The sequence below is a fragment of the Panthera leo genome, chromosome A2 (assembly GCF_018350215.1).
Source record: "Panthera leo isolate Ple1 chromosome A2, P.leo_Ple1_pat1.1, whole genome shotgun sequence".
Classification (NCBI taxonomy): Eukaryota; Metazoa; Chordata; class Mammalia; order Carnivora; family Felidae; genus Panthera; species Panthera leo.
The window spans coordinates 165,283,389-165,309,366 of record NC_056680.1 but is presented as its reverse complement, the minus strand read 5'-3'; the positions used below and the strand labels follow the sequence as shown (position 1 = coordinate 165,309,366).

At 52.2% G+C, this 25,978-nt stretch overlaps 1 protein-coding gene across 2 annotated transcripts in view; it reads right to left on the bottom strand.

Moving 5' to 3' along the window:
• RBM33 (RNA binding motif protein 33) overlaps positions 1–25,978 on the bottom strand; it is a 137,240-nt gene that overhangs the window by 24,623 nt on the left and 86,639 nt on the right. For both annotated transcript variants that reach the window (XM_042927203.1, XM_042927204.1), the window contains exons 10-14: positions 18,853–18,985; positions 18,196–18,539; positions 16,774–17,076; positions 14,479–14,763; positions 10,492–11,121 (exon numbers count right to left, since the gene is read on the bottom strand). In XM_042927203.1, coding sequence (XP_042783137.1) covers positions 10,492–11,121; positions 14,479–14,763; positions 16,774–17,076; positions 18,196–18,539; positions 18,853–18,985 — 1,695 coding nt within the window. The remainder of the gene's footprint in view (positions 1–10,491; positions 11,122–14,478; positions 14,764–16,773; positions 17,077–18,195; positions 18,540–18,852; positions 18,986–25,978) is intronic.

Sequence of the window (25,978 nt, the reverse complement as noted above, 5' to 3'; positions counted from 1 at the left end):
CTCTTCTAAATTATGTAAGAGGCACTACCTGAATTAAGTAAGCTTAGGGAATACTTTTTATCAGCTTAATCGTTACCAAAAAATGAGGTCTGTAGCCACCAACATTAGGACAAATTTATTTATAACAAATGGCTTAAATGTACAGATAAAAACGCCTATTGATAATGTCAGGGCCTCCTGCAATTTGACAGATCAAATCTTATTTCCATTCTTAAACCCCATGAAGAAGTGATATCACGGACTTGCATTCACTAGTGAGCAAATTGATTAATCCCCCTCCATAGAAATCTCAACTCTTGATTACACCTATCAGACGCTAAGCAGCATTATTCTAGAGTGACAACACTTGACAAATTCCCCAACCGTTTTTCTCAGCTTTTGTGGCCCTGCTAGCTTGTATTAACCCTGATGAAAAATTAATTTTCCTTATCTTCTTCTAAACCCCAAAATCCAAATCCGCCAAACTGGCAACTCTTTCTGTAAAGGTATTATGAAAACCTCTAAAAGATTAATTGCATGTCTTCAGGTGACATTAAATTAATTTCTGCACTCGTGACAGACATTTGATACTCCGCACTGAGAGGACAGATAACATTGTCAGGACACACACAAGGACAGTGGTTAGGGTCCCAGGGCAGCCTCTTAGGAATTCTCCGTCCGATAAGGCCCACTTCACTGTCACGCCAGTGCTGCCGATCTCACAGCCCACAGACCTCACGGAACAGGTTTCTATTAACTGCAACAATGCCGGGCCTGGCCCCGTAATCTTGGGAAGGCTAGCTCAGAATCTGGCCAATAAATGATATGCACGCGACAGCAACTTTCGAAATATCAATACACTTAAGGCTCTATTTTGTCTCTGAAGACTACTGTTCAAGGAGAAAAGGTGCAAGAAAATAAACAGGCTGACATTTTCTTTCCAGGTTCCTGGGTCAATGCCCTAATTAAATTGTTGCAGCATAACAGGAAGGGAGAACGGTCTGCATTTGCAGCATCCGATTCTCTGCAACCCACGATCCTTAGATTGTTCACGCGTTCGGCGTGAACAATCTAAGTCTTAAATGCTTCCTGTAAAATTTCAGCAGTGGGTCCACGTGAGCTGGCGTGAACCAAAACCCCTAAGGTTAGGGAGCGCAGGGCACATGGGGCTCGTAGGCGCCAGGGCTTCCCGAAGCGTGAGGACCCGACGGCAGGGACGCGGAGCTCACCGCGGCAGGAACTCGGGAACCGGGCAGTCTCTCCAGCGCCATCTCCCCGCTCTAGCTTTGAGATCAGTTGGGCTTTGGGGAGATCCGGAAACAGCAAAATTAAGTGGCCTCTGGGGTTCATAAGCCTCAGAGGGGACCTCCCGCCCCAGGCTCTCAAGAGGAGAAGGCAGCGGGCTCTTCCAGATGAGACCCCACGAGGGGGAGGCTCCAGGCTGGGGAGAGAGGCTTCTAGGCGGCCCTTGAGGAGCAGCCTGGACGACCTACTTGGCAGCATGGGGGAGGCCCCTGCAGGGGGAGCTGTGGGAAGTCAGGGAGAAGGACTGAGCCGAGACCACCCCCCCCCCACCGACCCCCAGGGGAGCCACTCCTATTCCACTGGGGAGAGGGAGCTCGCAAATCCTGATTTCTGATTTCAGCACTTCACTCCCCAGCACCGCTGCCCTAAAGCAACCCAAAAATTAATGTAGAGAGATTCGGACTCACTACAAGGAACTACTTCTGTCCTGCAACGAACACCTGCCGACTCTGCCCCAATTTCGCTTAAACAGTCGTTTCTCTGAAAGTTATGAACTCTGCCCGCTAAAGCATTTCAAAGCTCTTAAAGACAACTATTTATGCACAATAGCTTCTCCTCTGAAAGGAAGTTTCTGGCACACGCATGTCCTCAAACACGTGACTAATCCAGATTCTTGCCCCGAGTTCCTTCCTCTCTTCTGCGGTTTGCCTTTCGGCCGTTTTCCTGCTCGCCAGCACCTGTAACAGGGAATCAGCCAGCCTCCCCACCCCCCCACCGCCCCGAGAGGGACAGGAGCCAGCGGGGAAGGGTCTGGTGCTCACCCCCACCCCCGGCCCCGGCCCCCCTGGCTCCCCACACCCGCGTTACAGCAGCTTCTCTTACACCCAGCTCCCCGACTGCCTGGTCTTCCCAGGTCCCTTCTGTCACAACTCCGTGGCAGCTCTGTCCTCTCCGACCTCACTTCCAACTCCCTTCCACCCGACTTCCCTCCTTCCTGAGGCTCCCGGGGACTGCCTGACCCCGTAGCACGAAGTCCGCTTGGGCCAGGAATGAGGCGAGTCAGCAGAAGAGCTGCGCCCTCCGCGCTGGGAGGCGGCTCAGCACAGGGCACGTGGCGTGACCCTGCCCCGACCCGGGTCTCCGCACCGCGCACTCACCGCTCAGTGCAACCCCCAAAGGTGCCGAACAGTATGTCTGATATAACCCCACCTTGTAAACTGAATAAAGAAGGAGTCTGGGAAGGAACCATGAATGTTAGCCTGAAAACATGGCCAGAATTCATAATAAGGATTAATGCTACTTTTGGTTTTTCCAAAGTTTGCTAACTGGTGTCATCTAAATTTCAACAGACGTCTTTTTAAATATCTGTAACGCGCTTGACACTGTCCTAATCCTGGAGACCGAAAAAGATGGAGGAGCAGACCCAGCCTCAGTCAGTGGCCGTAGCGGGCGACAGAGCCCTGCAAACCAGCGGTCACGCGCAGCAGGTGGCGAGGGGGCCAGAGGCAGGAATGGGGCACGTCCGGACAGCGGGAGGCAGTGAAGGTGGCCGATTCCACCCCTATGTTCTAGGCACAGAAGCTGTGACCCCCCCCTCCCACCCCCCCGCCCAGTGGAGGAGTCCCCAGTGGGTGGCAGATGTCCCCAGGATGAACGTTTCTGTCTCTAAATTCAACGCCCAGGAGTCATGCCTATGACTTCCTGTGTCGTAAAAACAGAAAAAAAGCCTGCATGTGATGACTGTTTTAGAAGCGTACTTTAAAAAGGCAAGGATCAAATACTAGGCCCGTTATCCCTCTGTGAAAACTCTCCAATGGCTCCCGCTGCTCTCACGATCAAGGTCCAACACCTAACACAGCCTGTAAGGCCCCTGCAGCTGGAAAACAGGCCGTGACTTCCCTGCCACAGGACCTTCACACACGCTCTTCCCCATCATCCTAGAAGGCGTTTTCCTTTTCCCCTGCCCTCCTTCAGCCAGTGATCTACACTCTTCACTTGAAGTCACTTCTTCAGGTCCTCCTGTCATACTGCTCACAACACCGTGTCGCTGTCTGCTTTTCCAGCACCTGGTCTGCTGAGCAGTCTTACGCAGCTGAACTAGCAACACGGCCCCGTCGCCGCTGGGACAATCGCCAGCACGACCACCCCGCTCATAAATGCTGGCAGCCAATGCAGGACCCTCACACCCAAGAGTCACCGAGGAAGCTGCAGTGTCTCCTAGCTGTGGCTGTCCAGCAGCTGTGCTGACCCATGTAAGGAACAGAACAAAACGCAAAACCACACAAAACGCAAGGTCCCCACATATGGCGAGCCTGCCTGCGCCCTGCCGTGGAGAGGAGGGAAGCCTCAGAAACCCGCCAAGACCTCCCCACCCTCGCTTAGTACCACGCACCTCAGCGCCTGCCACAAGGACACGCCTTCGCTAGCCCCCATCCACCACAACCCTCGGGTTTCATATTTAAACAGGGATGCCGAATTCTCGGCTTTCTCACACAAAAGCAACTCAAGAAATAAACTGAACACATCAGAGAGGGTGCTTTACTCATGTCAATGCCCTATTTCCAGAAACGTCATATACAACAGAATCTGCTTCTGATCCATCCTCCGGCCTCGGGAGCTGCCCGGGGAGGGCTGGGTGTGCGCTGGGAGGGCCCAGAAGCACAGCAGGCACCTGCTCTCACTGCGGAGACAGGACCGCACGGCTGAGCAGGAAACGGCGCACGGGCCCAACCCCCTCTCGCACCAGGTCTCAGGACGTGTTCAGAGAACGACGGATGCATCAAAGAGCACGGAGCCAGCCTGGAGCAATCCAAACATCAAAACCAGTAACGACAGTAGCAGTTCACTGGACAAAATGAGAATCCAGAGGCTTGCACTGCCGTGAACGAATGAACAAATGAACAAGAGCAAAGAGGAAGCTACACAGCAAGCACAGAAAAGTGCTGGCATCAGGAAGACACCAGTGCTCGGTGCGCCCGGGTGGCTCAGTCAGTTAAGCATCTGGCTCTTGATTTCCGCTCGGGTCATGATCTCACGGTTGGTTGGTGAGTCTGAGCCCCCCATCAGGCTCCACGGTAACACTGCAGAGCCTGCGTGGGATTCGTTCTCTCTCCCTCTCTGCCCCTCCCCGGCTCACATGCCCTCTTAAAAAAATTAACATGAAAAAAAATTTGTAATCAAAAAAAAAAAAAAATCACCGCTTGCTAAAAAACAGTGAAGATCGGACAAGAGATGAGACATTTACACAGTCTCAAGTACCTTCCCGTACGTCACTTCTCAGTTACCTGGGGTAGGACTGGAACCGCACGGCACAGACACTTGGCAAGCGCCATCTTCCTCAAGCGATCGAAGTGGCCAACACTGGACAAATGTGCCAGGCGCCCCCCGACGGGACCCACGGAGGACACAGTATCCTTCTGTGCCGCTCCTGCCGAAAATGCATGACCTGAAACTGATCACGAGGAAAAGTACGGCAAATCCAGAGGACGTCTGACAAAATAATCAGCCTCCCCTCTTTAAAGAAAGCCCAGGGCAAGACACACGGAGGCCGAGGCTCCGTCCCACAGTCAGGGAGACTAAACGCAATGCACCATCCGGGACCGGACCCCCACACTGCGGAAAGGTGGCTGTGAGGAACGTTACCGGGACAACTGATGAAATCTGAACACGTACTGTGGATTAGGCGGTGATGCGTATCGCCGTGAGATGTTCTGAGTCGTGAGGATGTCTGAGTGCGGTTTTGTGAGACAACACCTCGATACTGAGGCAACACGGGGGTGTCTCCAGCCCACTCTCAGAACAGCGAGAAAGTGTGTGTGTGTGTGTGTGTGTGTGTGTGTGTGTGTGTGTGTGTGTGTGGAGAAGGGCAAAAAGAAACACCGATAACGCAAACGTGGTAAAACACAGCCCGGTCAATCGGGTAAAAGGGGCACGGAAAGTCCTCATACGACTTTCGCAACTTGTCTCACACGGACGTTCTCCCCGAAGTCAACCACCCTCCGCCACACGCGAGAGGTCAGGTAGGCACGTCGCCCCCACCACCTCTGGAGGAGATCCGAGAGACCGCGAGCAGGCACAAACGCGGGAGGAACCCCGAAAGCGAGCTCGCGCGCACGCGCGTGTAAATCGGGACTTGCCGCGCGCGGCATTCGGACAGCCTTTTAAAAATAAGACACAGGAGCCTCGCGATGGGACAGCCGGCTCCCCTGCTGAGGCGTTCCGCGCGTCCCCCTTTTCTCTGCGCGGCCAGCAGAACAAAGCACCGGTTCCTTCATTTGCCGCCCAATTCTTAATTTTATGACCTCGAGGAGAGTAAGCCGCTGAATTCAGAATCTGCTTTCATTTCCTTCAAGAACACCGGCGACCGCCGCCGCAAAGAGGCCATCTCTTCCTCGAGCTGGAAGGAGACGGCAGCGGCGTCCAGGGACCTGCCGCCCTGCGCGCGGGCACCGCGTCGCTCACCACACGCGGAACCACGGCCCACGGCCCGCGCGGGAAAGCCGGCCCCGTTCTCCCGGGGACGCCGGGCTTCGCTGGGGCCGCCAACCGAGGTTCCCCGAGGCCCGAACCTGGAAGACGGGGCGGCAGTCCCCACTAAGGTCCTGAACGAAGGACGGCCCGGGGCACGCGCCTGCCCCGGTCCCGGATCTCTGGTGTCTGGTCCCAAAGGACGGCTGGAGGACTATGGTAAGTTCACGTCGAGGAAACGCTTTATATTTTTGTATTTGCTCTCGTGTCACTCAAATAGTTTTTCTGGATTCTGTATGCGTTATGAACAAAACTATGAGTTAACGAGACTGCTCTTTTGGCTTCTGAAAACTAAATACTTAAGTAGCTTTCTGAGACACGAGCAAATGGAGAATATTTCCAGATCTTCAGTAATCTGATCATTCCATCAAACACAATTCTTTAGGCAGGTCACTTACATAAGTACCTTCGAGGAGGCACGTGAAATTTTGGAAGCATTTGCCAATATTCAACACTCTTCATAACCCGCCACTCCTCAGACACTCATTCTAGCAAAGCTGGACCAGATACGAAAAAACTAAAATCCACACGTACGTGGAGCGCCTCACAACAAAGGTCTCGTTAAACTGCAAATTCCCCAGGTTTTCATCTCAGTGTTTTAAATATAAAACGTGGCCTAATTTGACTTCCCCAGCAATGTTCAAAGGTTCGCTCGCAGCACACGGCAAGTAGGGCTGCACGCGGCCAGGCCACACTGTCCCTCACGCCGGCGGGCCGGGGGCCAGGAGCCTACCCCCACGTTAACACAGGTTCCAGAACAGGAATGATGGAAACCCGGCCCCTCTCCAGTCCCGCACCCGCAGCTGCGGCCGCGCACCCCTCGCGGCATCTTCCTACTTCCGGACGCTCCCCAACACTCTCCAGTCAGGAGCCACCACTAGGGCCCGGCAAGAAAAATGAAACCTAATCGTCACACTTCTTCCAGAAGCCCCTGGCAGAACTCTTCTGGACCAACTCTATGTACTCACTGGAAACGGCAGAGTATCATCCCTCATCAACTAACAACTAACTAAACTAAACTAACTAAACAACTAACTAAAAAAAGGCAGCAGCAAAAACACCTGTTACAAACATTGGTAAAAAACTTAGCTCTACCCTGGGCTGCTAACACAACCTCTCTGAGACTCCGTCTACTCACCTGTAAAATGGGAACACAAGTATCTGCCTCATCCAGATGCCGTGAGTACGTGCTATGCACCCGATGGACGGTAACTACTACTATTTAGGGCATGAAATCACAGCCTGCATTCCTGGAATGGGCCCTGGGAGCACCTAAAAAGCAAACAGACATGCGTGGAGGGCCTTCCACGTGCCAGAAGGTCCATCTCCTCCTTTCCCACAACTTTAAAAACCCCGTCCGCAGCCTGGAGACTTGGGTTCAGACAAACGAACTGGCAGTTCAGGGCCCCAAACAACGGAAGACAAATGCCCGTCCAAACACGGGGCTCCCTCACACACAGCCACGCTGTCCCCACCACGTGGCGCCTCCGCGCGCACACGCGAGCTCTCGGTCCCGGCGAGGGACAGCTGCAACGTCTACGTTCCACAGGAGGGAATTTCACGAGGACCAACCACCGGCAGGATGCCAACGGCCCCTGAGAAAGATGAAGAACCACTCCTGGACCTTAACCACGACCATGGTCACCGCGACTGTGAGAACCAATACCAAGAAAGAATTTTTACTAAGTTCTTTCTGAAAATGCTTCCTGTGCCCGTGATGCATTAACCACAATAAAGAGAGAGGATATTAGAAAACTAGAAATTCTCTTACGATGATGAGGGTGCATTAAAATCACCATAGGGGCGTCTGGGTGGCTCAGTCAGTTAAGCATCCAACTCTTGATTTCGGCCCAGGTCATGATCTCACGGTTCGTGGGATCCAGCCCCATGATGGACAGTGCAGAGCCTGCTTGGGATTCTCTTTCTTTCTTTCTCTCTCTCTCTCTCTCTCTCTCCCCCTCTCCCTCTGCTCCTCCTCTGCTGCACACACACCCTCTCTCAAAATCACATCATTTTAAAGATAATGAACCTAATAAAAAAGAAGACTAAAAACAACGACTGCCTTAAGACTCGGGCTCTTTCACATTGTAAAAAACCCAATTTAATAAAATCCAAAAGTAATTATTTGATTACAAATAAAATATGGAAAATAACAAGAGAATTCCGCGTTGGTTCACAACAGCCCCACAAGTAAATTGAGAATTCTCATTAAATTTTAAGATATTTCCAATTTGCCTGTCAGAGTAAGAGTTCCAAGACATTTCTGCTTCCCTAGCAATCCTGTGGACACCTACTTTAGTGGCCACCAGGACCACTTTAGCAGGCCACTATGTACCACCACAGTCCCGGGTCCCGTCTAGAAACCAGACAGCAGACTAGAGGAGCCTACTGAATGCAAAGAATAATTCTAACGACACAGATTTGATGCCAGTATAGGTTAGAAAAAAGTAAACAAAATTCTCTCCAGAGTAAATCCCTAGGAAACCTTATCAATACAATACACAACGTATGTGTTTTGTACTAACAGGATGCAAAGAAGTCCAGGGCTCACAGCAAGACACAAACAGAACGTGGACAGATAACAAGATGCTTTCATTCAGTAAGTAACTAGAAAGGTGAGACGCACACGTGATACTCTGCAGAGGTGTGACAGGTGAGCCCCCGTCGGCCCCTTACACGGTACCAGCTGAGCCCCCAGTGTTCGTGCCACCGTCTCCGGGAAGAGGGCAGGCTGGCAGGGGCAGAAACGACAGGAGAAATGCCGGAACGGAACCATTTCCCCTCCGCATCAGCAGGTACAGCTAAGAATGTGTTCTCTTAAAACAGTTCCTTCCTCAGGATGCCCGGGGGGCTCGGTTGGGCGTCCAACTTCAGCCCAGGTCATGATGCAGTTCGTGGGTTCGAGCCCCGCATCGGGCTCTGTGCTGACAGCTCAGAGCCTGGAGCCTGCTTCCGATTCTGTGTCTCCCTCTTCCACCACTCCCCTGCTGGCGTGTGCTCCTTCTCTCTCAAAAATAAAAAAAAAATTTTTTTCTAAAGAATAGTTCCTTCCTACCTACAAAAGAAAAACCCCGAGGCCTTTAGGGAAATACTATTTTTTCTGTTTCAGAGAGATACAAACAAGAGATGTTTACCCTCCAATAATTCAAAAGTTGCCAACACACTACTACAGGACTTGCTAAGATAAATCGTAAGATACAAAACATGTCAGTTAGTAAACTTAAAACTTAGGAATTAAAAGGAAAGCTAAAGAAAGCTGTTCCAAATTTTGGCATGCAGCTATTTTTATGTAAAACTCCTCTGTTGTTTTTCTGCGTATTATAAAATTATACAGCATGATTTTGGAATACAGTCTGATAAAAAAAAAAAAAAATTCCCCCTCCCCTACTGGAGAAAAAGACAGCAAAAACTTAAGTAGATAAATTTTTTAAAGGAAAGGTGCTAACTGGTTTGAAAGTCGCTTTCAGAGCAGAGTGGTGCCCTGCACATCCCAGCCCACCAGCGGCCCTCACTTTCACACAGGCCACATCACCACACTGTACCAGGCACAGGGGCCACAAGAAAAAGTCTATTCCCAGCCATGGCCCCATGGCCCCTCCTCCTAAGTTTTTAACTCAATTAAAAAAAAAAAAAAAAGAGAGAGAGAGAGAAATTAAGTATGCCTCAGACAAAGCCAGAACGAAAGGCCACAGATACCATAAAACTGATTAACACTTGGGTTCTCGCCTCAAGAAAACAAACTCGCACAATGTTAACACAAGCTGCGGTGACACAGGCCGCTTGCTTATCAACATTTTGAATCACAACAAATGGAGGGGAGAAAAAACAGATTTGGAAAAATATCACAGGGTCTGCTGAATATGGGATTTCCAATTCCTATCGTTCTACCAAAACTGTTGCTACAGCATGCGAGGAAGTCACACTTTTATACGGACCCAGGAACAAAGGCGTTGGAGGTCAGCGACTCACAGGAGCAGCCATGGGCTGTCCCTAACCCGGTGCGTGGCCTTCTCCCTGGACCGGAGCCCCGGCTGCCCTGCCCTGCCCCCCGTCTCACTGCCGCCGGAACAGGCTGTGAGTCCCCTTCTGCGCGGGGAGCAAGGAGCGTGTGGCCTACAGAGCCTCGTGCGGCGGGGACCGTCCGCGGCACCTCTGAGTGCCACCCTTACCCAGACCGCCAAGCTGGCCCTCACCGAGAATGCTCGAGCACGGGGACCGCTCAGAAACGCAGAGAGAAGCCGGCCGCGCTCCCCCCGGGACCGCACGACCCACGTGGCCTCCCTGGAGAACTCTGCTAAGCCTCTGTCTTCTAAAACGAGAGAGACCAGCTCGGACACACAAGAGGACAGTCCTGGAGACAACGCTGCTGAGAAGCGGCCTGCCCCCCAGCCGCGGGGCCTCCCTGAATCTGAAGCTACACACAACAGGTACTTGTTTGCGGGTGAAGGGAACTTAATTTTTACAACAACTTGGCGATTCTGCCACAAATTACCTACGAAAGGAAAAGCTAAAACTGAGAAGCATCCGCCCTGGGGCTGCCACGCTGGCCTTTCGTGAAGACCCGGGGGAACCGGAAGGTCAGAAGGGGAACTTACGACAACCCCGACCACTGGACTCGGGCGCTCAGAGGCTGGACCGCGTGATTCTAGCAGGCTGCCCTCTTCCAACCCTCCCCTGGGGACGAGGACACTGTACGTGAGGCGCAGATTCCAAGAGGCGCTGGTGACCTCGTCAACTTACCCCGCCTGACAACTTAATCACCCTGACCTTGGAGCTGACGTGCGGCCCGTCTCCGCCGCCGCTGCCGGCCCGGTGCATGACCGTCCTCTTGGCGCCGGGCTTGGCGTCCGGGGGCCGGCCCTGGAGGGCGGCTCGAGCACTCTGCGAGGGGGGTGGCGGCCCCTCCGCGTCCGCGGGCTTCCCCTGCGGGACCCTGTGCGGGCCCGGACTCTGAGGGACGGCCCTGGCCTGCCTCGGGTGCTTGGGCGGTTTCGTCTGCTGTCCTTGGTACTGCCCCGGAGCGCCGGCCGGCGCAAAGTTGGACATTTTGGGCTGAACGTTCGAAACGGGGCCGTCCTGGTTTTTCACAAGGAGTCTGTTTTTCACATTCGGTCTAGGCTGCACGCCCGGGAAGGGCAGGAGCGGGTTCCCGTTGGCGGGGGCCGGTGAGGCCGCCTGCTCGTCCGGCTCGGCCGAGGCTGCAGGCAGGTGCAGCTGCTGCTGGGCCAGCCTCTCCAGCAGCTCCTTCTTCCTGGCGCCCGCCTGCTGCTGCCGCCGCAGCTCCTTCTGCTTCAGGATCTCTTCTCGGAGGCGCTTCTGCTCCTCGATCTTCAGGCGGTAGAGGCGCGTCTCCTCATCTTCATCGGGAAACTGCAAGAGAAAACACGCCCGGCTTACTGTGCAGAACCGGGGCGGGGGACCACGCAGGAGACGCACTTTCCAAATACGCCCAATTCAGGGCCTGCAAAAAGCCATTCAAAATCTGCTTACAGACTTTAAGTAGAACTCTTTCCTCTGGGGAGGGGAAAAAAAATTACACAGCTAAAGCTAATTTGGAAAATCTTATCAGAATATTAAAAACGAAATAATATAAATTTCCACTCATTTACAAGTTTGAAACCAATTAAACTATTCATTTAAGATATCAAAATATGTTTCGAATGGAAACGCCAACAGTAGGGAGACCGTGCTGTCACACAGGTTTTATCTGGCTCCTCTCTGACGAACCAACAAAAGGTGGGTATAAATGATCTGAAAGGGCCTGATTAGAACTATTGATTTTTCGTACAGAATTTTCAGCCTGATCTCAAACTCATTTGTCACAGAATAATTGGTTATAATGAACAGCACAAGTCAATCTCTCTGACCTTGAACTCATGCACTCTCCTCAGAATCAAAATGCTGCCAATTGCAGTATTAGAATATTAATGGTATATAAGGAAGGCCTTTAATATGCCAGCCCCAAACCATTCTGAAAGTCTATCAAAAGAAATCTTTGAAAAAGTTCAGTAACTTTCAGGCAGAGCATCCCATGAAGAAAGTTTATTAAAAGTTAAGCATTCGTTAAAAATTATAACTAAAAAAAATCATAGATACCCTCATCCAGAGATCTTCTAGAGAAGAACATAATAGGATTTAATCTCTCTACACTTCAGCTACTAACAAATAAATCTTAAGAAATGGGGAAGAAGATCAAAAGGCAGCTGAAGACACCCAGAGCCGACGCACTTGACCTACAGGACAGAGTCAGGGCCTCATCAGGACTGGCCTGGCGTTTCAGAAGCAATTCCGACCAACTCGGCCATCTGATTTCAAAATCTAAGGTAGGTCTGAAATAGCAAACTGAAGGCAGACAAGAGCTACACAGGTAGGTGTCCAGAGCAAGGGAAAAGCAGAAGAACAGTAAGACGGGGACGGCTGTCCCAAAGGCACTGGGGCCGGGCACTCAGGGAGCAGCAGACTGCTGGGGGAGAGCGGCAAGGCCACAGGGCCCACTGTTTCATCAACAGAGGAAAAATTAACACTAAGGTTTCTCCCAAACAAGCAAGAGTCAAATGAAGTATGTTCGAGTACACAGGTACGTAGGTAAAAGTACGTACTTTTTGGAAGTGGATTTGCCCTTTATTCTATCATTAGCAATTGGATGAGAGTAGGAAAATAAACCACATTTACCTAAGATTTTTTAAAAAGGAAAACCGTTTTACTCTTGGTCCCATTCTATGTGTACATAAAATTAAAAGCAAAAAAATAAGGACATTCGACTCACACTATGGCTACCCGCAAGTTTCATTTCGCATTCATGGCACCTGCTGGATTCTACAGAAAGCTTCCGCAGAAGCCTGTATTTTTAGATCAACTACGGTGAAAAAGAACAGCAACGAGTGGCTAGCGACATGCCCAAAGCTCACTTTTCTCATTTTATTTAACCACTGTCACAGTGAAAATAATGTGACTTACGTGACTTCATTTTTTCTGAACTAAATCAGGTCACAACGTACAAGGCAGGCGCTAGCTATACGACTAAAACCAGGATAAAGTTTTCAGCAAAATTCCTTTTTATAAACTACCCCTATCCGGTCAGTAAATCTACATAACGTTCTCATACATCGATCTTAAAACCAAAAAAGTCAGACTTTCTCTAACGTGGTCTTTGTAAACGTTAACTCAGAATTTCTACTTGAGGTTCACATTCCTCGTTTGGTAGCAATAATTTATTAGGAAAATCTGACCCCAGCCCCCACTTTCAACTGAAAGAGAACTAAACGTGGCTCATTCTTTCATGCCTCTATTGTTATCTACGGAAACTTTTTTTTTTATTCTGGAGAGAGAGAGAGAGAGCAGGGGAGGGACAAAAGAGGGGGGAGGGAAGGGGAGGGGAGGGAGAAGGGGGGAGAGGGGGAGAGAGAGAGAGAGAGAGAGGGAGGGAGAGAGGGAGAGACAGACAGACAATAGAGAGAATATCGCAAGCAGGCTCCGAGCTGTCAGCAGAGCCCACAAACCGTGAGATCATGATCTGAGCGGAAATCAAGGGTCAGACACTTAACTGCCTGAGCCACCCAGGTGCCAGTAATGAAACTCTTATCCTTTCATCATGTCACGTTAACAAGTGATACTAACTTACTACGTGTCGTACATCGTTTTTAAAAATATTGGTGGACCTTCCTCATGCTGACCTGACCTCTTCCCACCTGCCAGGCACAAACGCCTCGGCTAGCAACGGTGGGCCGTTTCAGGGTGTGGTGCTGACCCGCGCGACAGCAGACTCCCAGCCGCTCGGTGAGAACCTCCATCTGACAGCTACCGCTCAACTTCTGCATCTGCATTTCTGGGGAGCAACCCGGAACTAAACCCCTACCACACAAACCCCTACCACACAAAGCATCGGGCAAGCAGATCCGTTTCTTTTACTGATCAGTGGCCCCCAGGGCTTTGTCCGAACCACAGATTTTACTAATAGTAAACAAGAGACAATTAAAAAGTTGATGACCAACACCGTACTAACACTGAGCCACTCCTAAACAAAAAGTAACCAAGTGACCAAAACGAAGTCGAGGTACAAATAAGATCTTAGTTGGAAACCATGGAAAATACTGTCCTGCATTTATTATACGACTTATTCTATTTGATAATACACAGAATTCACAACAAAAGAAAGCTGCCCGCAAAATCTCGTTTCGAGGCCAAAGGTCAAAGTGGCCCCATCTCCCAGTAGCGGGGCAAAGAGAAACAGTCATAGAAACATTAACGGTACATCTACGTCCGAGATCGGCTAACGACAGCCCTCAAGCCAAATCCGGCCCGAAGCTTGGTTCTGTCGGAAGTTTTACCAGCACACGGCCACGCCTACTGATGCGGAATGGTCTACGAGGCCTTCTGTGCTAAAACAGCAGAGGTGAGTAATTATGAAGACCGGCTGGGCCGTAACGCCTCAGGTATTTACGATCTCGGCCGTCTCCAGAAGTGATTTGCTCGCTCCCGTGAGGAGGGGACAGGCTCTGTGGCAACACGTGCAAATGCACAAAACACAAATGCAATCCGATACCGTAAACACGTGGAAATGACAGCGTGTCCTCCGTGAAGGCTGCTGGGTTCAAAGAAGGAGTCAGATGAAAAACCGTGGCCAAATTTTACGAAAAACTCGCCGGACGAGAGTAAACTAAGAAGTACAAGTTTATTGTAAGACTTCCTGTTTGGGCCCAAATTATTTCTTAATAAACAAAGTCCTACCTCTGGTTCTGTTTTTGCTTCTTCTTTGGGTTGAACCACAGGGCTGAGCGGCTTGACCTTGGCTTCGGTCTTCCCCGGTGCGGCCCTGGACCCCGCCCCCGGCCTCGAGGGTGGCGACGTGCTGATGACAGGTTTCACTTGAGCCGAGGCCGTGGAGCAGCGACTGCTGCCCATATCCAAGACGTGCGACGGCGCGATCGGTAGCTCGCGCAGGTTACTGTTCCTGGGAGCGGTGGGCTGCATTTGCTGCATTGGCCGCTTGGTTACGTTCTGAGAAGTTGTGTTCTATCACAAGAAGAAAGAAGTCGAATTATAACTGGATACTTGGGAGAAAGATAAAAAGGCACATTAGTGGATGAAAACATGGTAAAAATCATTTTAATTAGTGAGCGAGTTCTCTTTGGGGTGGAGATAGCTTTCCCCGGTGAACACTCGCCTTCGCGCATCAGTGTTCCTGCGCTCTGGGGCAGCACACCATTATGCTGAGGATCAGGACGGTCAAGGCTATCATATTTGCCTACAGACAAGTTCCTCTTTAATGGAAATTACACCAGCTGGCTGTAGCGGTGCCTCAGTGTGGGGACTGACGCTTTTAGCAGAACTGATGGGGCCGACAAAGGATGACTGGCACCACTTGCACTGGGTCCCGGAATTTACGGCGGCACAAGAAAAAGGGCGAAGCGATAAGTCAGCATCCTAAGAAAAACTGCTCTCTGCGTGAGAAACGTGCTTGAAAGTTTTATCTGAGGGGAAAGTCTTAGTGATGCTCGTCCCTGGGATTCTTAACAGAGACACGACCCTGGGAGGAGCTTAGAGGTAGGAGCCGGCTGTAGGAGCACTGAGCTCCAAGAGCACGCAGGCCAATGTTTACGGGCACAAGGCTAGGGACACAGTCTGCCATTGCTCTAACACAATGAAGTCTAAATTACAATGCATCTTTCCCAAACTCCTTCCTCTTTTCTTTTTTTTTTTAAAGTTTATTTATTTACTTCTCTATCTATCTATCTATCTATCTATCAATGTGGGAGGGGGGTGGGAGGGTGAGGAGAGAGGAGCAGAGAGAGGGAGAAAGAGAGAATCCTAAGCAGGCTCCAGGCTGTCACTACAGAGGCCCACATGAGACTCAAACCCATGAACCACAAGATCATGACCTGGGCCAAAATCAACAGCTGGATGCTCAACCAACTGGGCCACCAAGGTCCCCCTTCCTCATTTCTTGTATCGTTAGTCTCAACGTCACTCTAAGAAAGAAAGCAGGTATGAGAAAAACTGAGATTAAAAGTAGCTAAGCGACACCCTGGAAGCTCAAGGTCAAAGGGAGAGTACTAAAAGGAAAGCCCAATTATCTGACCTTGGCCCACAATTCTAACCATTAGTCTCTTTATAGAGTTATTTAATGGAGGACAGGCAATAGCAATGACTACTGTCTTTTATTTTTAAAGCAATGCACACTCCATAGCTCCCTTCGATAAATGACAGGCCACACAGCACACCTGCTGAGGGCACCTGAGACTGTGTCCTCACAGATGCACTGATGACCTCCCGCAGTTAAATACAGGCTTCACAAGGATAGGAAACTTGTCTCTTGTCCACTGCTGCCTTCCCAGGAACTCAGATGGTGCCTAGCAAGAGGCTGTGCAGTCCACTCCACCTGAACCCATTTATTTATGCAGAGCACAAGGACGCAGAGACGATACAGCCAACAACAAAAAAAGGCAGTAGTTAAGACAGAGTGGCCGTCGCCCAAAAGCAGGGTTTCCTAACGTTATGTGTCCACTAATGGTATCCACCGCTGTAAGAGTATCTAGGGGCGCCTGGGTGGCTCAGTCGGTTAAGCAGCTGACTTTGGCTCAGGTCACGATCTCCCGGTTCGTGGGTTTGAACCCCACATCGGGCTCTGTGCTGGCTGCTCGGAGCCTGGAGCCTGCTTCCGATTCTGTGTCTCCCTCTCTCTCTGCCCCTCCCCTGCTCATGCTGTCTCTATCTCTCAAAAATAAATAAATGTAAAAAAAATAAATAAATAAGAGGATCTAGATATACACACATAAGATGAAGAAGTAAATAATGCTAATACAGTCTTCCCAGCACAAAAGGGACTTCATTAATTCCTGCAGTCAAGAAAATCAATTTCCTAGGCAGTCTTTGACACACACACTCCCTTCAGAGAAACGTAGTACCCATGTTTCGGGAATTAAAGCGGAGCTGGAAAACACGCGGCCTCACCAGCTCTGCCCCTTAAGTTCCGCGCCTTCAAAGGTGCGCCGGGAAGACAGCCGAAGGCAGCGGGCCACTTACATGCCTGAGCCCCTGGCGCTGGGGACACTGCATCCGAGCGCCGCCGGGCTGCGGCTGGGCCGTCTGGATGTGAGGCCGGAAGTGCGGCTGCGACACGGGCATCAGCGGCGGCGGAGGGACGGACAGGTGGTGGTGGTGCTGGTGCGGCTGCGGCTGGTGCGGGGGCTGGTGCTGCGGCTGCGGGGGCGGCTGGTGCTGCGGGGGCGGCTGCAGCGGAGGCTGGTGCTGCGGCTGGAGCGGGGGCTGCGGCTGCGGCTGCGGCTGCGGCTGGTGCGGAGGGGGCAGTGGCGGGTGAAGGGGCCCCTTGGTGCCAAAACAAAGACAGACAACAGTTACAAACGCGCTTCCTAGGTACGCTGCAATTCGGCCGTTTCTCTAAACCCCCGACACCAGCAACTTGAAGGGCACTGAAATTTCATCTTAGATTTGCCGACAGAGGTCGTATCACCTAAAACCCGGTAACAAGCCAAAAGCGATCTCTTACACCTTATATTTGCGCTGAGTCCTTTTAACCTCCAAATTCCAGGGATCTAAGGAAACAAGTAAGGAAGCTGCCGGCAGCACAGTTTCTGACACCCACATACCGGGACCGATAAAGATGCCCCCAAACTAACGACAGCCGACAGCCGGAAGGTGTAATCCTGCAAGGCACTTTCAAATGCTGCAGAGAAAAGCGAGCCGGGAAGAGGAGCTCACACTACTGTGCCAACTGAACAGCTGCAGCACAGGAGGAGGGCGCGCCGCTGAGGGGACACGGGAGCCACGGGCGCCCCCCTGTGGGTGGTGACCTTTCCTACAGGACGGGATTTCTTCATTTTTGGGGGAATAATTCTGTCTACTCAAAGAAGTCCCTTTTACTTCTACTCAAAGAAGAAACATTTTATCGCACGTTAGCGATCTAAATAATAATCGTTTTCCTTTTTCCACTTTGGGTAGTCTGTTTCCAGACGGTTGAGCCAGGCGTACCATCGTGATGGGTCTTTACAGTAAACCTGAAGGACAGGCAGAAAGTAGGGGCCAGCAAGAGCTCCCGGAACTCAAGGAGCCCATGAAGCGTGACCCACAGCAGAGGGCACTCAAATCTTTCAAATAACGGGCCGCGGCGACACTCTCCTTCCCTGCGGCGCACAGAATCTTTCTGCTCCGCCACTGCAGGAACCTAAGTGGACAAAGAACCTTACTTCCGCTGGAAACCCCTTTAAGAATCCTGCGACGAGGAGCAAAGAGCCTGCCCTAACTTTATCAGCAGTACGGCCTCTCGGAATGTTTTCATTTCCCCAAAGCTGACCATCGCTTTTTGCATTTCTCCGGCCGAGGAGATAAACGATCCTGTCGAGAAAGCAGCGCGTTTCGGGCGAGGCCCTGGCTCTTCCAACGGGGTCCCCGCGCCCCAGGTCGCCGAGGCGCCCCTCCCCCGCATACCTGCAGGCTGGGCTGCGCGTGCGCGGGCAGGAAGGGCTGGCCCGGGCCGGGCAGGAAGGGCTGCCGCGGCGGGATGAAGGGCCGCGTGGCCGCCGAGCCCGGCTGGCTGAAGTGCAGGATCCCCAGCGGCCCCGGCGGCTGCAGCGCTGGCCTCACGGGCCTCTCCCTGGGGAACACGGGCTGCTGGCCCTGCTGGCTGAACGCTGGCCCGGGCTGGGTGAACGGCAGGGGGCTGGGGGCGGGCACGGGGTGCGCGCCGCTGAGGAGCGTGGGGGGCGGCGGCGGCGGCGGGGGGCTGCGCTGCTCCAGGAAGAGATGACTCGGGAACCTCGGTTCGCCTGAAACTGAAGCGCGCGCGGCATCACCCTCTGCTCGCGGGGACGGGCCCGCGTGCCGCCGGACGTGTGACGGCGAACAAAGGTCACACACGTGGGGGGCACGACCCCAGGGAGAGGGGTTGTATTCCACGGGCCGCCGCGTCCCAGCGCGACAGGAGGGCTCCGCCACTCCTCTCCGGGGGCCTCGCGAGGCCGGGGGGACGCGCCGGCCACCAGCCTCTCCCACCCGCCGACCCGCCGCTCGGGGCAGGGCGAGGCCCAAATGCGTCGGGGCTCCTCTCCGCCCGCAACTCCGCCCCGCCGCGCGGCCGCCCCTTACCTCCCAAGAAGAAAGGGTCCCGCTCCTGCGGCGGCGGCGGGGCTCTCCACTGGTCCTGCAGGGGAAGCCGCGGGGGCTGGCTGAAGGTGCTGGGGACCGGCCCGGGCGTGTGCTGCGGGAACTCCGGAGGGCCCTGAGGAACGACGGGACGGCGTGAGAGGACGGAAAGGAGGGGGCGCCGTCCCCCAGACGGGGGATCCTGCCCTACCCACGGGCCGACATCAGCCGCGGCACCAAAACATCAATTCCCTGTTGTCAGAGCGCTCCGGCAGAACAAGAACATTATTTTTAAGCTTAGAGACACCCGTGCAATTATCGACCCTTCTTGCCCATTAATCCCAAAAGACCAAATGTCTACGTTCGGCGTCCCTGGCATTCATCTTCTCGATCGTGCTATAATTTGCTACCTCTTTAACACAACCACAAGCCACGCCTATGAAGCTGCTTTATTTCTAAAGAAGAAGAAGAAATTGAATGTGAACCATAATAAACATCAGCAACTTCTGGTGAAACAGGACGAGAAAGGTTTAGGAAACCATACTGCTCCACGAGCAATGTCACACAGTCAGACTGCACACTGGAGAAGACACTCTGGGTCAATGACCTCCTCCAGGTTAACGTTTTTCAGTAAGTACTTCTCGCTAGAACTCTACGTGGAAAAACTAAAAGTACTTCAATTTCCAGTTGGCCTTGTAAGTATTTGTAAAGAGTTTTAAGTTTATTTATCCACTTTTGAGGGAGGGGAGGGGCAGGGAGAGAGGGAGAATCCCAAGCAGGCTCCCTGCCGTCAGCACAGAGCCCGACATGAGATCATGACCTGAGCGGAAATCGAGAGTCAGACGCTTAACCAACTGAGCCGCCCAGGAGCCCCCGTGGAGATTTTTAAAAGTACCACATTTGCACTTTTTTTGGTGAGGCATTTCAAGAAAGCCTCACAATTTTTCTTTCACTTCTCCAGAAAGAATTCATTAATTATACATACCATCAAAATAATTTTCACTTAAGAACATCTTGTTCTTTGAAACTCCACCAGTATTTCTCAACTTTTAAAAAAAGTCACACTCCTTCCTCCTAACCTTAAATGTCTAACTCCTTTTCCATCATTTTATTACTAATACTCAGTTGCTCTAAATGTGCCATCACATCACCACTACACTGGAAATACTTTTGCAAACTGCGGTGCCCTTCCTTCTGCCTGTAACCATCTGCGCTACCCGTGACTCCGCGACAACAGCACACAGTGAGCGCAACGGCCTCCGTGAAGAGCTCCAGCTCCAGAAGAGCCCCTTGGGTGCAGATGCGGCCCCTCAGCAGGACTGTCACCACTGGGCCGCTTCTAAGGGAACCGGCCTGGAGAGCTTCGGGGTCCGAGCCAACTCTTGGAGACACCGGGTCCATCCACGTTCTGAGAATCACGCCACAGGTTTAGAGATCAAGTCACCAAACCCGGGCTGGCGCTAGGGCCACCTGCAGGGAGCCGGCGCGCCTGCCGCGTGCTGGGTGCGGGGCAGCAACGAGGCGGGCCGGGCAGAGGGAGACTCGGGGACGGCCTGGGGAAGTGCCGGGTAGCTGGATTCAGTGTCACTTCTCTTGTATCTCTGGCTGGTCCCGCAGCCCAGGGAGAGCCAGGTCGGGAGGCTGGAGGACGGAGTCAAAGCCCAGGGCCGGGTGTGAACCGAGGCTAAGGTGTCGTCTGCTGCCAACCACTGTGGGAGACACGTCGTGCTACTTACCCAGATGCTCAGCCCCCGCGTCTGTGAGCCGGCATTAAAGACAACCCCCCCAGTGACCACCAACTGCAGGGATTCACACGGACTTAAATAAGCCGCCTTGGTAAAGCCAATGTGAGCCAGTCAAGCATCGATACTGTATGAACGTCTACTTCAGAGGAAGGACCGGTGGGCCCTGGGCCCTGAGCCCACCGGCCGCCTCCGTCCCCTGTGGCTTCCATACCGCACACCGGGCTCTGCAGAGCCCCCGACCACCGGAGCTCACGAAAGCACAGCACGGTGGGAGCGTGCGTCCCATTTCACAGCCCAGGCGACGGAAACTCGGGACACCGTGGTGCCCATGGTGACACCGTTCTGCTGTATTTTTTTTTTAACCAGAGATTTCAATACTCAAGAAAAACAAGTTAAAAATTCCCACAGGATTCATTTTATTCATAACACAATGAAAATGAAGTAGAGGAAGTTTCAACCCACGACACAAATCTTATCAAAATGACTAGAGCTGGGGATTTTAAAGACCGTATTTTCCCTGGACTTAGATATGGAAATGACAGCCTACGGCCAACTCAGATGTCTGAGTTCTGGAAACCATCACATTATACACAAACTTCCATGTCTCGTATTTCATCCATCTGTATGGAAAACGCTCACTCTATGCTTCTGTCTCGGCCAAAGTGCAAAATCTCTACGGAAAGGCTTCTCCTGAAAGCTACCCTCGGTGTAGAAACTTGGTTCTCTCCTGCCCTACTTCACTCTCTCGCCAGCTGCCGGTCCCGTGCACGGCCCGTGGAGGGACCCCTGCCCCCCGGGCTCCACAGACCACTGAGTATTGCCAGATGAGAGCTGGGATCGCCGAACGTGCGGATTTAACTGTGACTGGCCCATCAACGTCCCTCAGCAGTTTCTCACCTGCTCCTGCTCTGCGGCTCCCACTGCCCAGGGGCCTCCGCCAGCTTTGTCTCCCCTCCCTCCACCCTCACGTCCCCGTTCTCCGTACCTCCCATCAGTTAAGGTGTCTCCTACCCTGAGCGCACACGGACTCCCAATCCGCGCCCCCTGCCATGCTCCTTGCGGTCCTTTGTGTCCCAGCCGCTTCCGTTCCCCTTCACCTACACCGAATATTCCAGTAGGAATGACGTGCTTGCTGCTAATTTTCGCTGTAACACGACATTTGTCACATTTTTCATTTAAAAAAGAGGAACAGGGGTCCTGGGTGGCTCACTTGTTAAGCGTCCAACTTTGGCTCAAGTCACGATCTCACAGCTCATGAGTTCGAGCCCCGCGTAGGGCTCTGTGCCGACAGCTCAGAGCCTGGAGCCTGCCTCGGATCCTGTGTCTCCCTCTCTCTCTGCTCATGCTCTGTCTCTGTCTCTCAAAGGTGAATAAACGTTTAAAAAACAATTTAAATAGAAGGAAGGAAATAATGAAGATTAGATCAGAAATAAATGAAATAGAAACTAAAAAAAAAAAAATAGAAGAGATCAATGAAATCAGGAGCTGGTTCTTTGAAAAAAACCAACAACATTAATAAACCTTTAGCCAGACTCATAAGGAAAAAGAAAAAAAGGCAGAAAGGACTCAAACAAAATCAGAAATAAAAGAGGAATAGGGTGCCTAGGTGCCTCAGTCAGTTAAGTGTCCGACTTCGACTCAGGTCATGATCTCACAGCTTGTGAGATCCAGCCCCACGTGGGACTCTGTGCGGACAGCTCAGAGCCTGGAGCCTGCTTCGGATCCTGTGTCTCCCTCCCTCTCCGCCCCTCCCCTGCTCATACACATTCTCTCTCTCTCTCTCTCAAAAATAAACAAACATTAACAAAATTAAAAAAAAAAAAAAAAGGAAGAGCGTGCTAAATTATAACCAAGGTCGGAAGTATTACACCACTGATCGTTGACAGCCTTTCATCCTGAACTAAGGTCAGCAAACATCTGGGCCCCTAACTCACTGGCTGTGTCAGTCACTCCTAGGTTAACAAGCTGACCAAAAAAGCACAGACACAGGGAGACAGTGTCAGAAAGGACAGAAAGAATACAGTGTACTTTCTGAGAAAGGGAGTCCTCTGGGGCTCCTTCCCCTTAGCCCTGAGTCCTGTGCTGAGTTCACAGCTGGAAAGCAGCAGCACTCACTGTGAGAACTTTCTCTGAACTCAGAACTGTGTCACCAGTCCCAGCACGGGTAAAGCCAAGTCTCAGCTGGCCAGTGTTCAGAGCCTCTCCCAGAGAGCACTGCCCTCTGCTACATCAGGCAAGCCCACTGCCACCCCATCCCAGCGAGTGACCGCAGGACCCGGTCCCCCAGCATCTACTTCTGCGTCATCCAGTCCTCGAAGGCCGAACGCGGCCCAGATACAGGAGGAAGCCTCGGGGGACTGCTTCTGAAGCTGGCGTCCCTCACCCGGCTGCGTGGAGACCAGCGGCCACTTCTCCTCGCCTTCCGTCCTGATTTTACTGACAACCAGGAGAAGAGGAGAGAGGTTCCTGACTTTTCCGCCCACACACGCGGCTGTCTTCGTTACTTCGTTTGCGAAGCCCTGATACTTACTGCCACTTTTCTCACTGGGCTCACATCATGCCAGGCTTACTGACAGCTGGAAAGCACTCAGTTTCTTCGGAAACCAGTCACAAGCAATAAATTCCATGACTGTGTCTTACTGCCCCATGGCTGCCCCCGCTGCTGCAGCGGCTCCCAGCAGTGCCGCGCACGCGGCAGCCCAACGAAGCTCTGCACAGCCTCTCCTCCTTCCGTTAGAGAGTTCATTTCAAGTCCTCCAGAGGACAGCTTTCTCGTTACAGATAAGGCAAAACGTAACTGGAAAAGCAGACTGGGGGACCCCCCGTTACGAGCGGAAGGTCCGCTAACCCGCGATTTTGACTTTGCCACGAGTTGAGATGGGGAAAGTATTCTCAACCCCCTTCGTCCATTTGTAAAAGGAAAGTGACTGAATCGCGAGAATGAACTCAAAGGGAAACTGATGTGCTTAGTTTTCAATAAAAATTTCAAGCTGCCTGAGAACTAGGTACGTTCCTGGGAGATTATTTTAAATATTCACGTTCTAAAGACGCTTGTGGTATTAAACTGAAAATACAGCGGAATCCTAAGTCTTGCCCCTTTGGAATCTTAATATCGTGACGTTCATCTCTTCCCAGACCTTTTCTTCCACCAATTAGCCACGTGCTTGCGGCGTAACCGCCGACAGACACGGGCGCTCAAATGTTGGCGATATCGAACGAGGCCCCCCAGATTCTTTCTTCGTCAGTCGTACTGAGCCAGAACTTTAGTCCACCTTCCAGCTGGTCCTCTCTCGGAAAGGCGCTAACTAATAGAGGCCGGCCGGGCGGAGGGCAGTGCCGGCGGGTCGGGCTCCCTACCGTGCCCTCCAGCCCTCCCACCACCTAGCAGGCCTCTCAGGGCTCCTCCGTCTTCTCACCTGCAGAAGGCAGGGATACTGACGGTGCCCGTTTCTCGTGGGAGAAGATGAAAGAACGTGTTCGAAGTCCTTACGACAGTACCCAGCAAATAACAAAAGTTCACAGTGCTTGCCACTGTTGTCACTTTTACATGACATTTTTGTAGACAGCACTCCACTCTGTAAACGTAACACAGAGCTGCTGACAAGTGACAGGGCTCCTTATATCCTGCAAGACAGAGCAGCACAGGCCCCCTTCCTGCACTCTCACCCCGGAGTCACAGCGGAAGCCTTCACAGATGAGGCGTCACCACATCCTGGCCACTCCACCTCCGGCGGCAAACCCGCTCCCCTCCTCCCTGCTTCAGCCGGCGGGCCCGTGAGGGGCGAGACCACGGTCCGTCATATTCACATGTGTGTTTTCACACTGGGCACAGAGCCTGGTACAGAGACGCTGATGGGTATTTAATAAATGAATCGACTGCCTATTCCAACCAGCAAGGGAATCCAGCCCCACGTGCTAATCTAAAACGCTACAGCGGGCTGGGCCGCCTAAGTGGCTCAGTGGGTTGAGCGTCCGACTCTGGATTTCAGCTCAGGTCATGATCGCACGGTTATGGGATCAAGCCTAGCATCGGGCTCCGTGCTGATGGTGTGGAGCCTGCTTGGGCCTCTCTCTCTGAAGATAAACATTTAAAAACAAATGAAATAGGGGCGCCTGAGTGGCTCAGTCGGTCGAGCATCCGACTTTGGCGCAGGTCACGATCCTGCGGTCCGTGGGTTCGTGCCCCCCGCGTCGGGCTCTGTGCTGACAGCTCGGAGCCTGGAGCCTGCTTCAGATTCTGTGTCTCCCTCCCTCTCCTCTCTGCCCCTCCCCTGCTCACGCTCTCTCTCAAAAATAAACATTAAAAAACAATTTAAGAACAAACTAAAATTCCAGGGGGGTTAAGCCCTGACTGCCCACGAAGCCCACAGACAGTGGATGGCCGAGCGCCAGGAAGGGCGTGATGGAGGTTGGAACAGACCAAGCTGGACCCTGGGCAGTGAGCCGAGGCTCTGGGCTGAGCAGACTGAGAACAGAGACAGCACACCGGGACCAAAGAGAAGCCAACATCAACAGAACCCGGTCCTCTGACTTAAGCGTAGGACAAAAATCATCTCAACTTGCATCGCCGAGGTGTGGACCAGACAGGGAGCGTGGGATGAGCACGGACTGTTCTCCGACCTGCAACCGCCCCCCAGTGTTCAGAGAGTACACTTGTTCTCTGAAGGATGGACACGCGATGGGCAGCTTGTGGGATGCACTTCCAACACTGCTGCTGAGGAGCACAGCCCAGGCCTGCTTTCTTCTTGGCTCTGGACCCAACTGAGGAGCCACACACCTGTAAGATGCAGGACACATCTATAAACCACACGGGCACAGGATGACCGGAGTAAGATGGGGGGGGGGGGGGGGGGGGGAGGACCCGCTTCGCTTCGGCTCGTTTTTGCGCTTCATTATTGCAAAGTAGCACTTAGCAACGATCGCACACCACACACACGACAACAAGGCATTTTTCCAGGGTCCATCCTAAAGTAAACAGATCAACAAGTCGGAACTGTACGTAAGCAGGAAATGCTCATGGACCAGCAAGACACGGTAGAGGCGAGTGTAGAAGCAAAATGCGGATAGGAAAAAACCCAAAGTCATTTGTAAAATATAAACAATGTAAACCAAAGAATATATGCTATAAAAATAAATGACGTTGTCCAGAACTTAAGGTGTGGCTAGATCCATATCCCAAATCTGCCTAAGCTCTGAAGAGAAGGACAGAAATCAGTAAGAAAAAGTGAGTGTAATTATCTTATTATCTTGGTAATGTTGCAGGACCACGGATGCTAGTGAAACATGAAACCTAACCCCGTATTTATGATGGTGTTTGGCTTTATATAAACATGAGCCACCTCCCGCCCCAATGAGGACAGACCGCTGATGCCCACCGTCCGTGC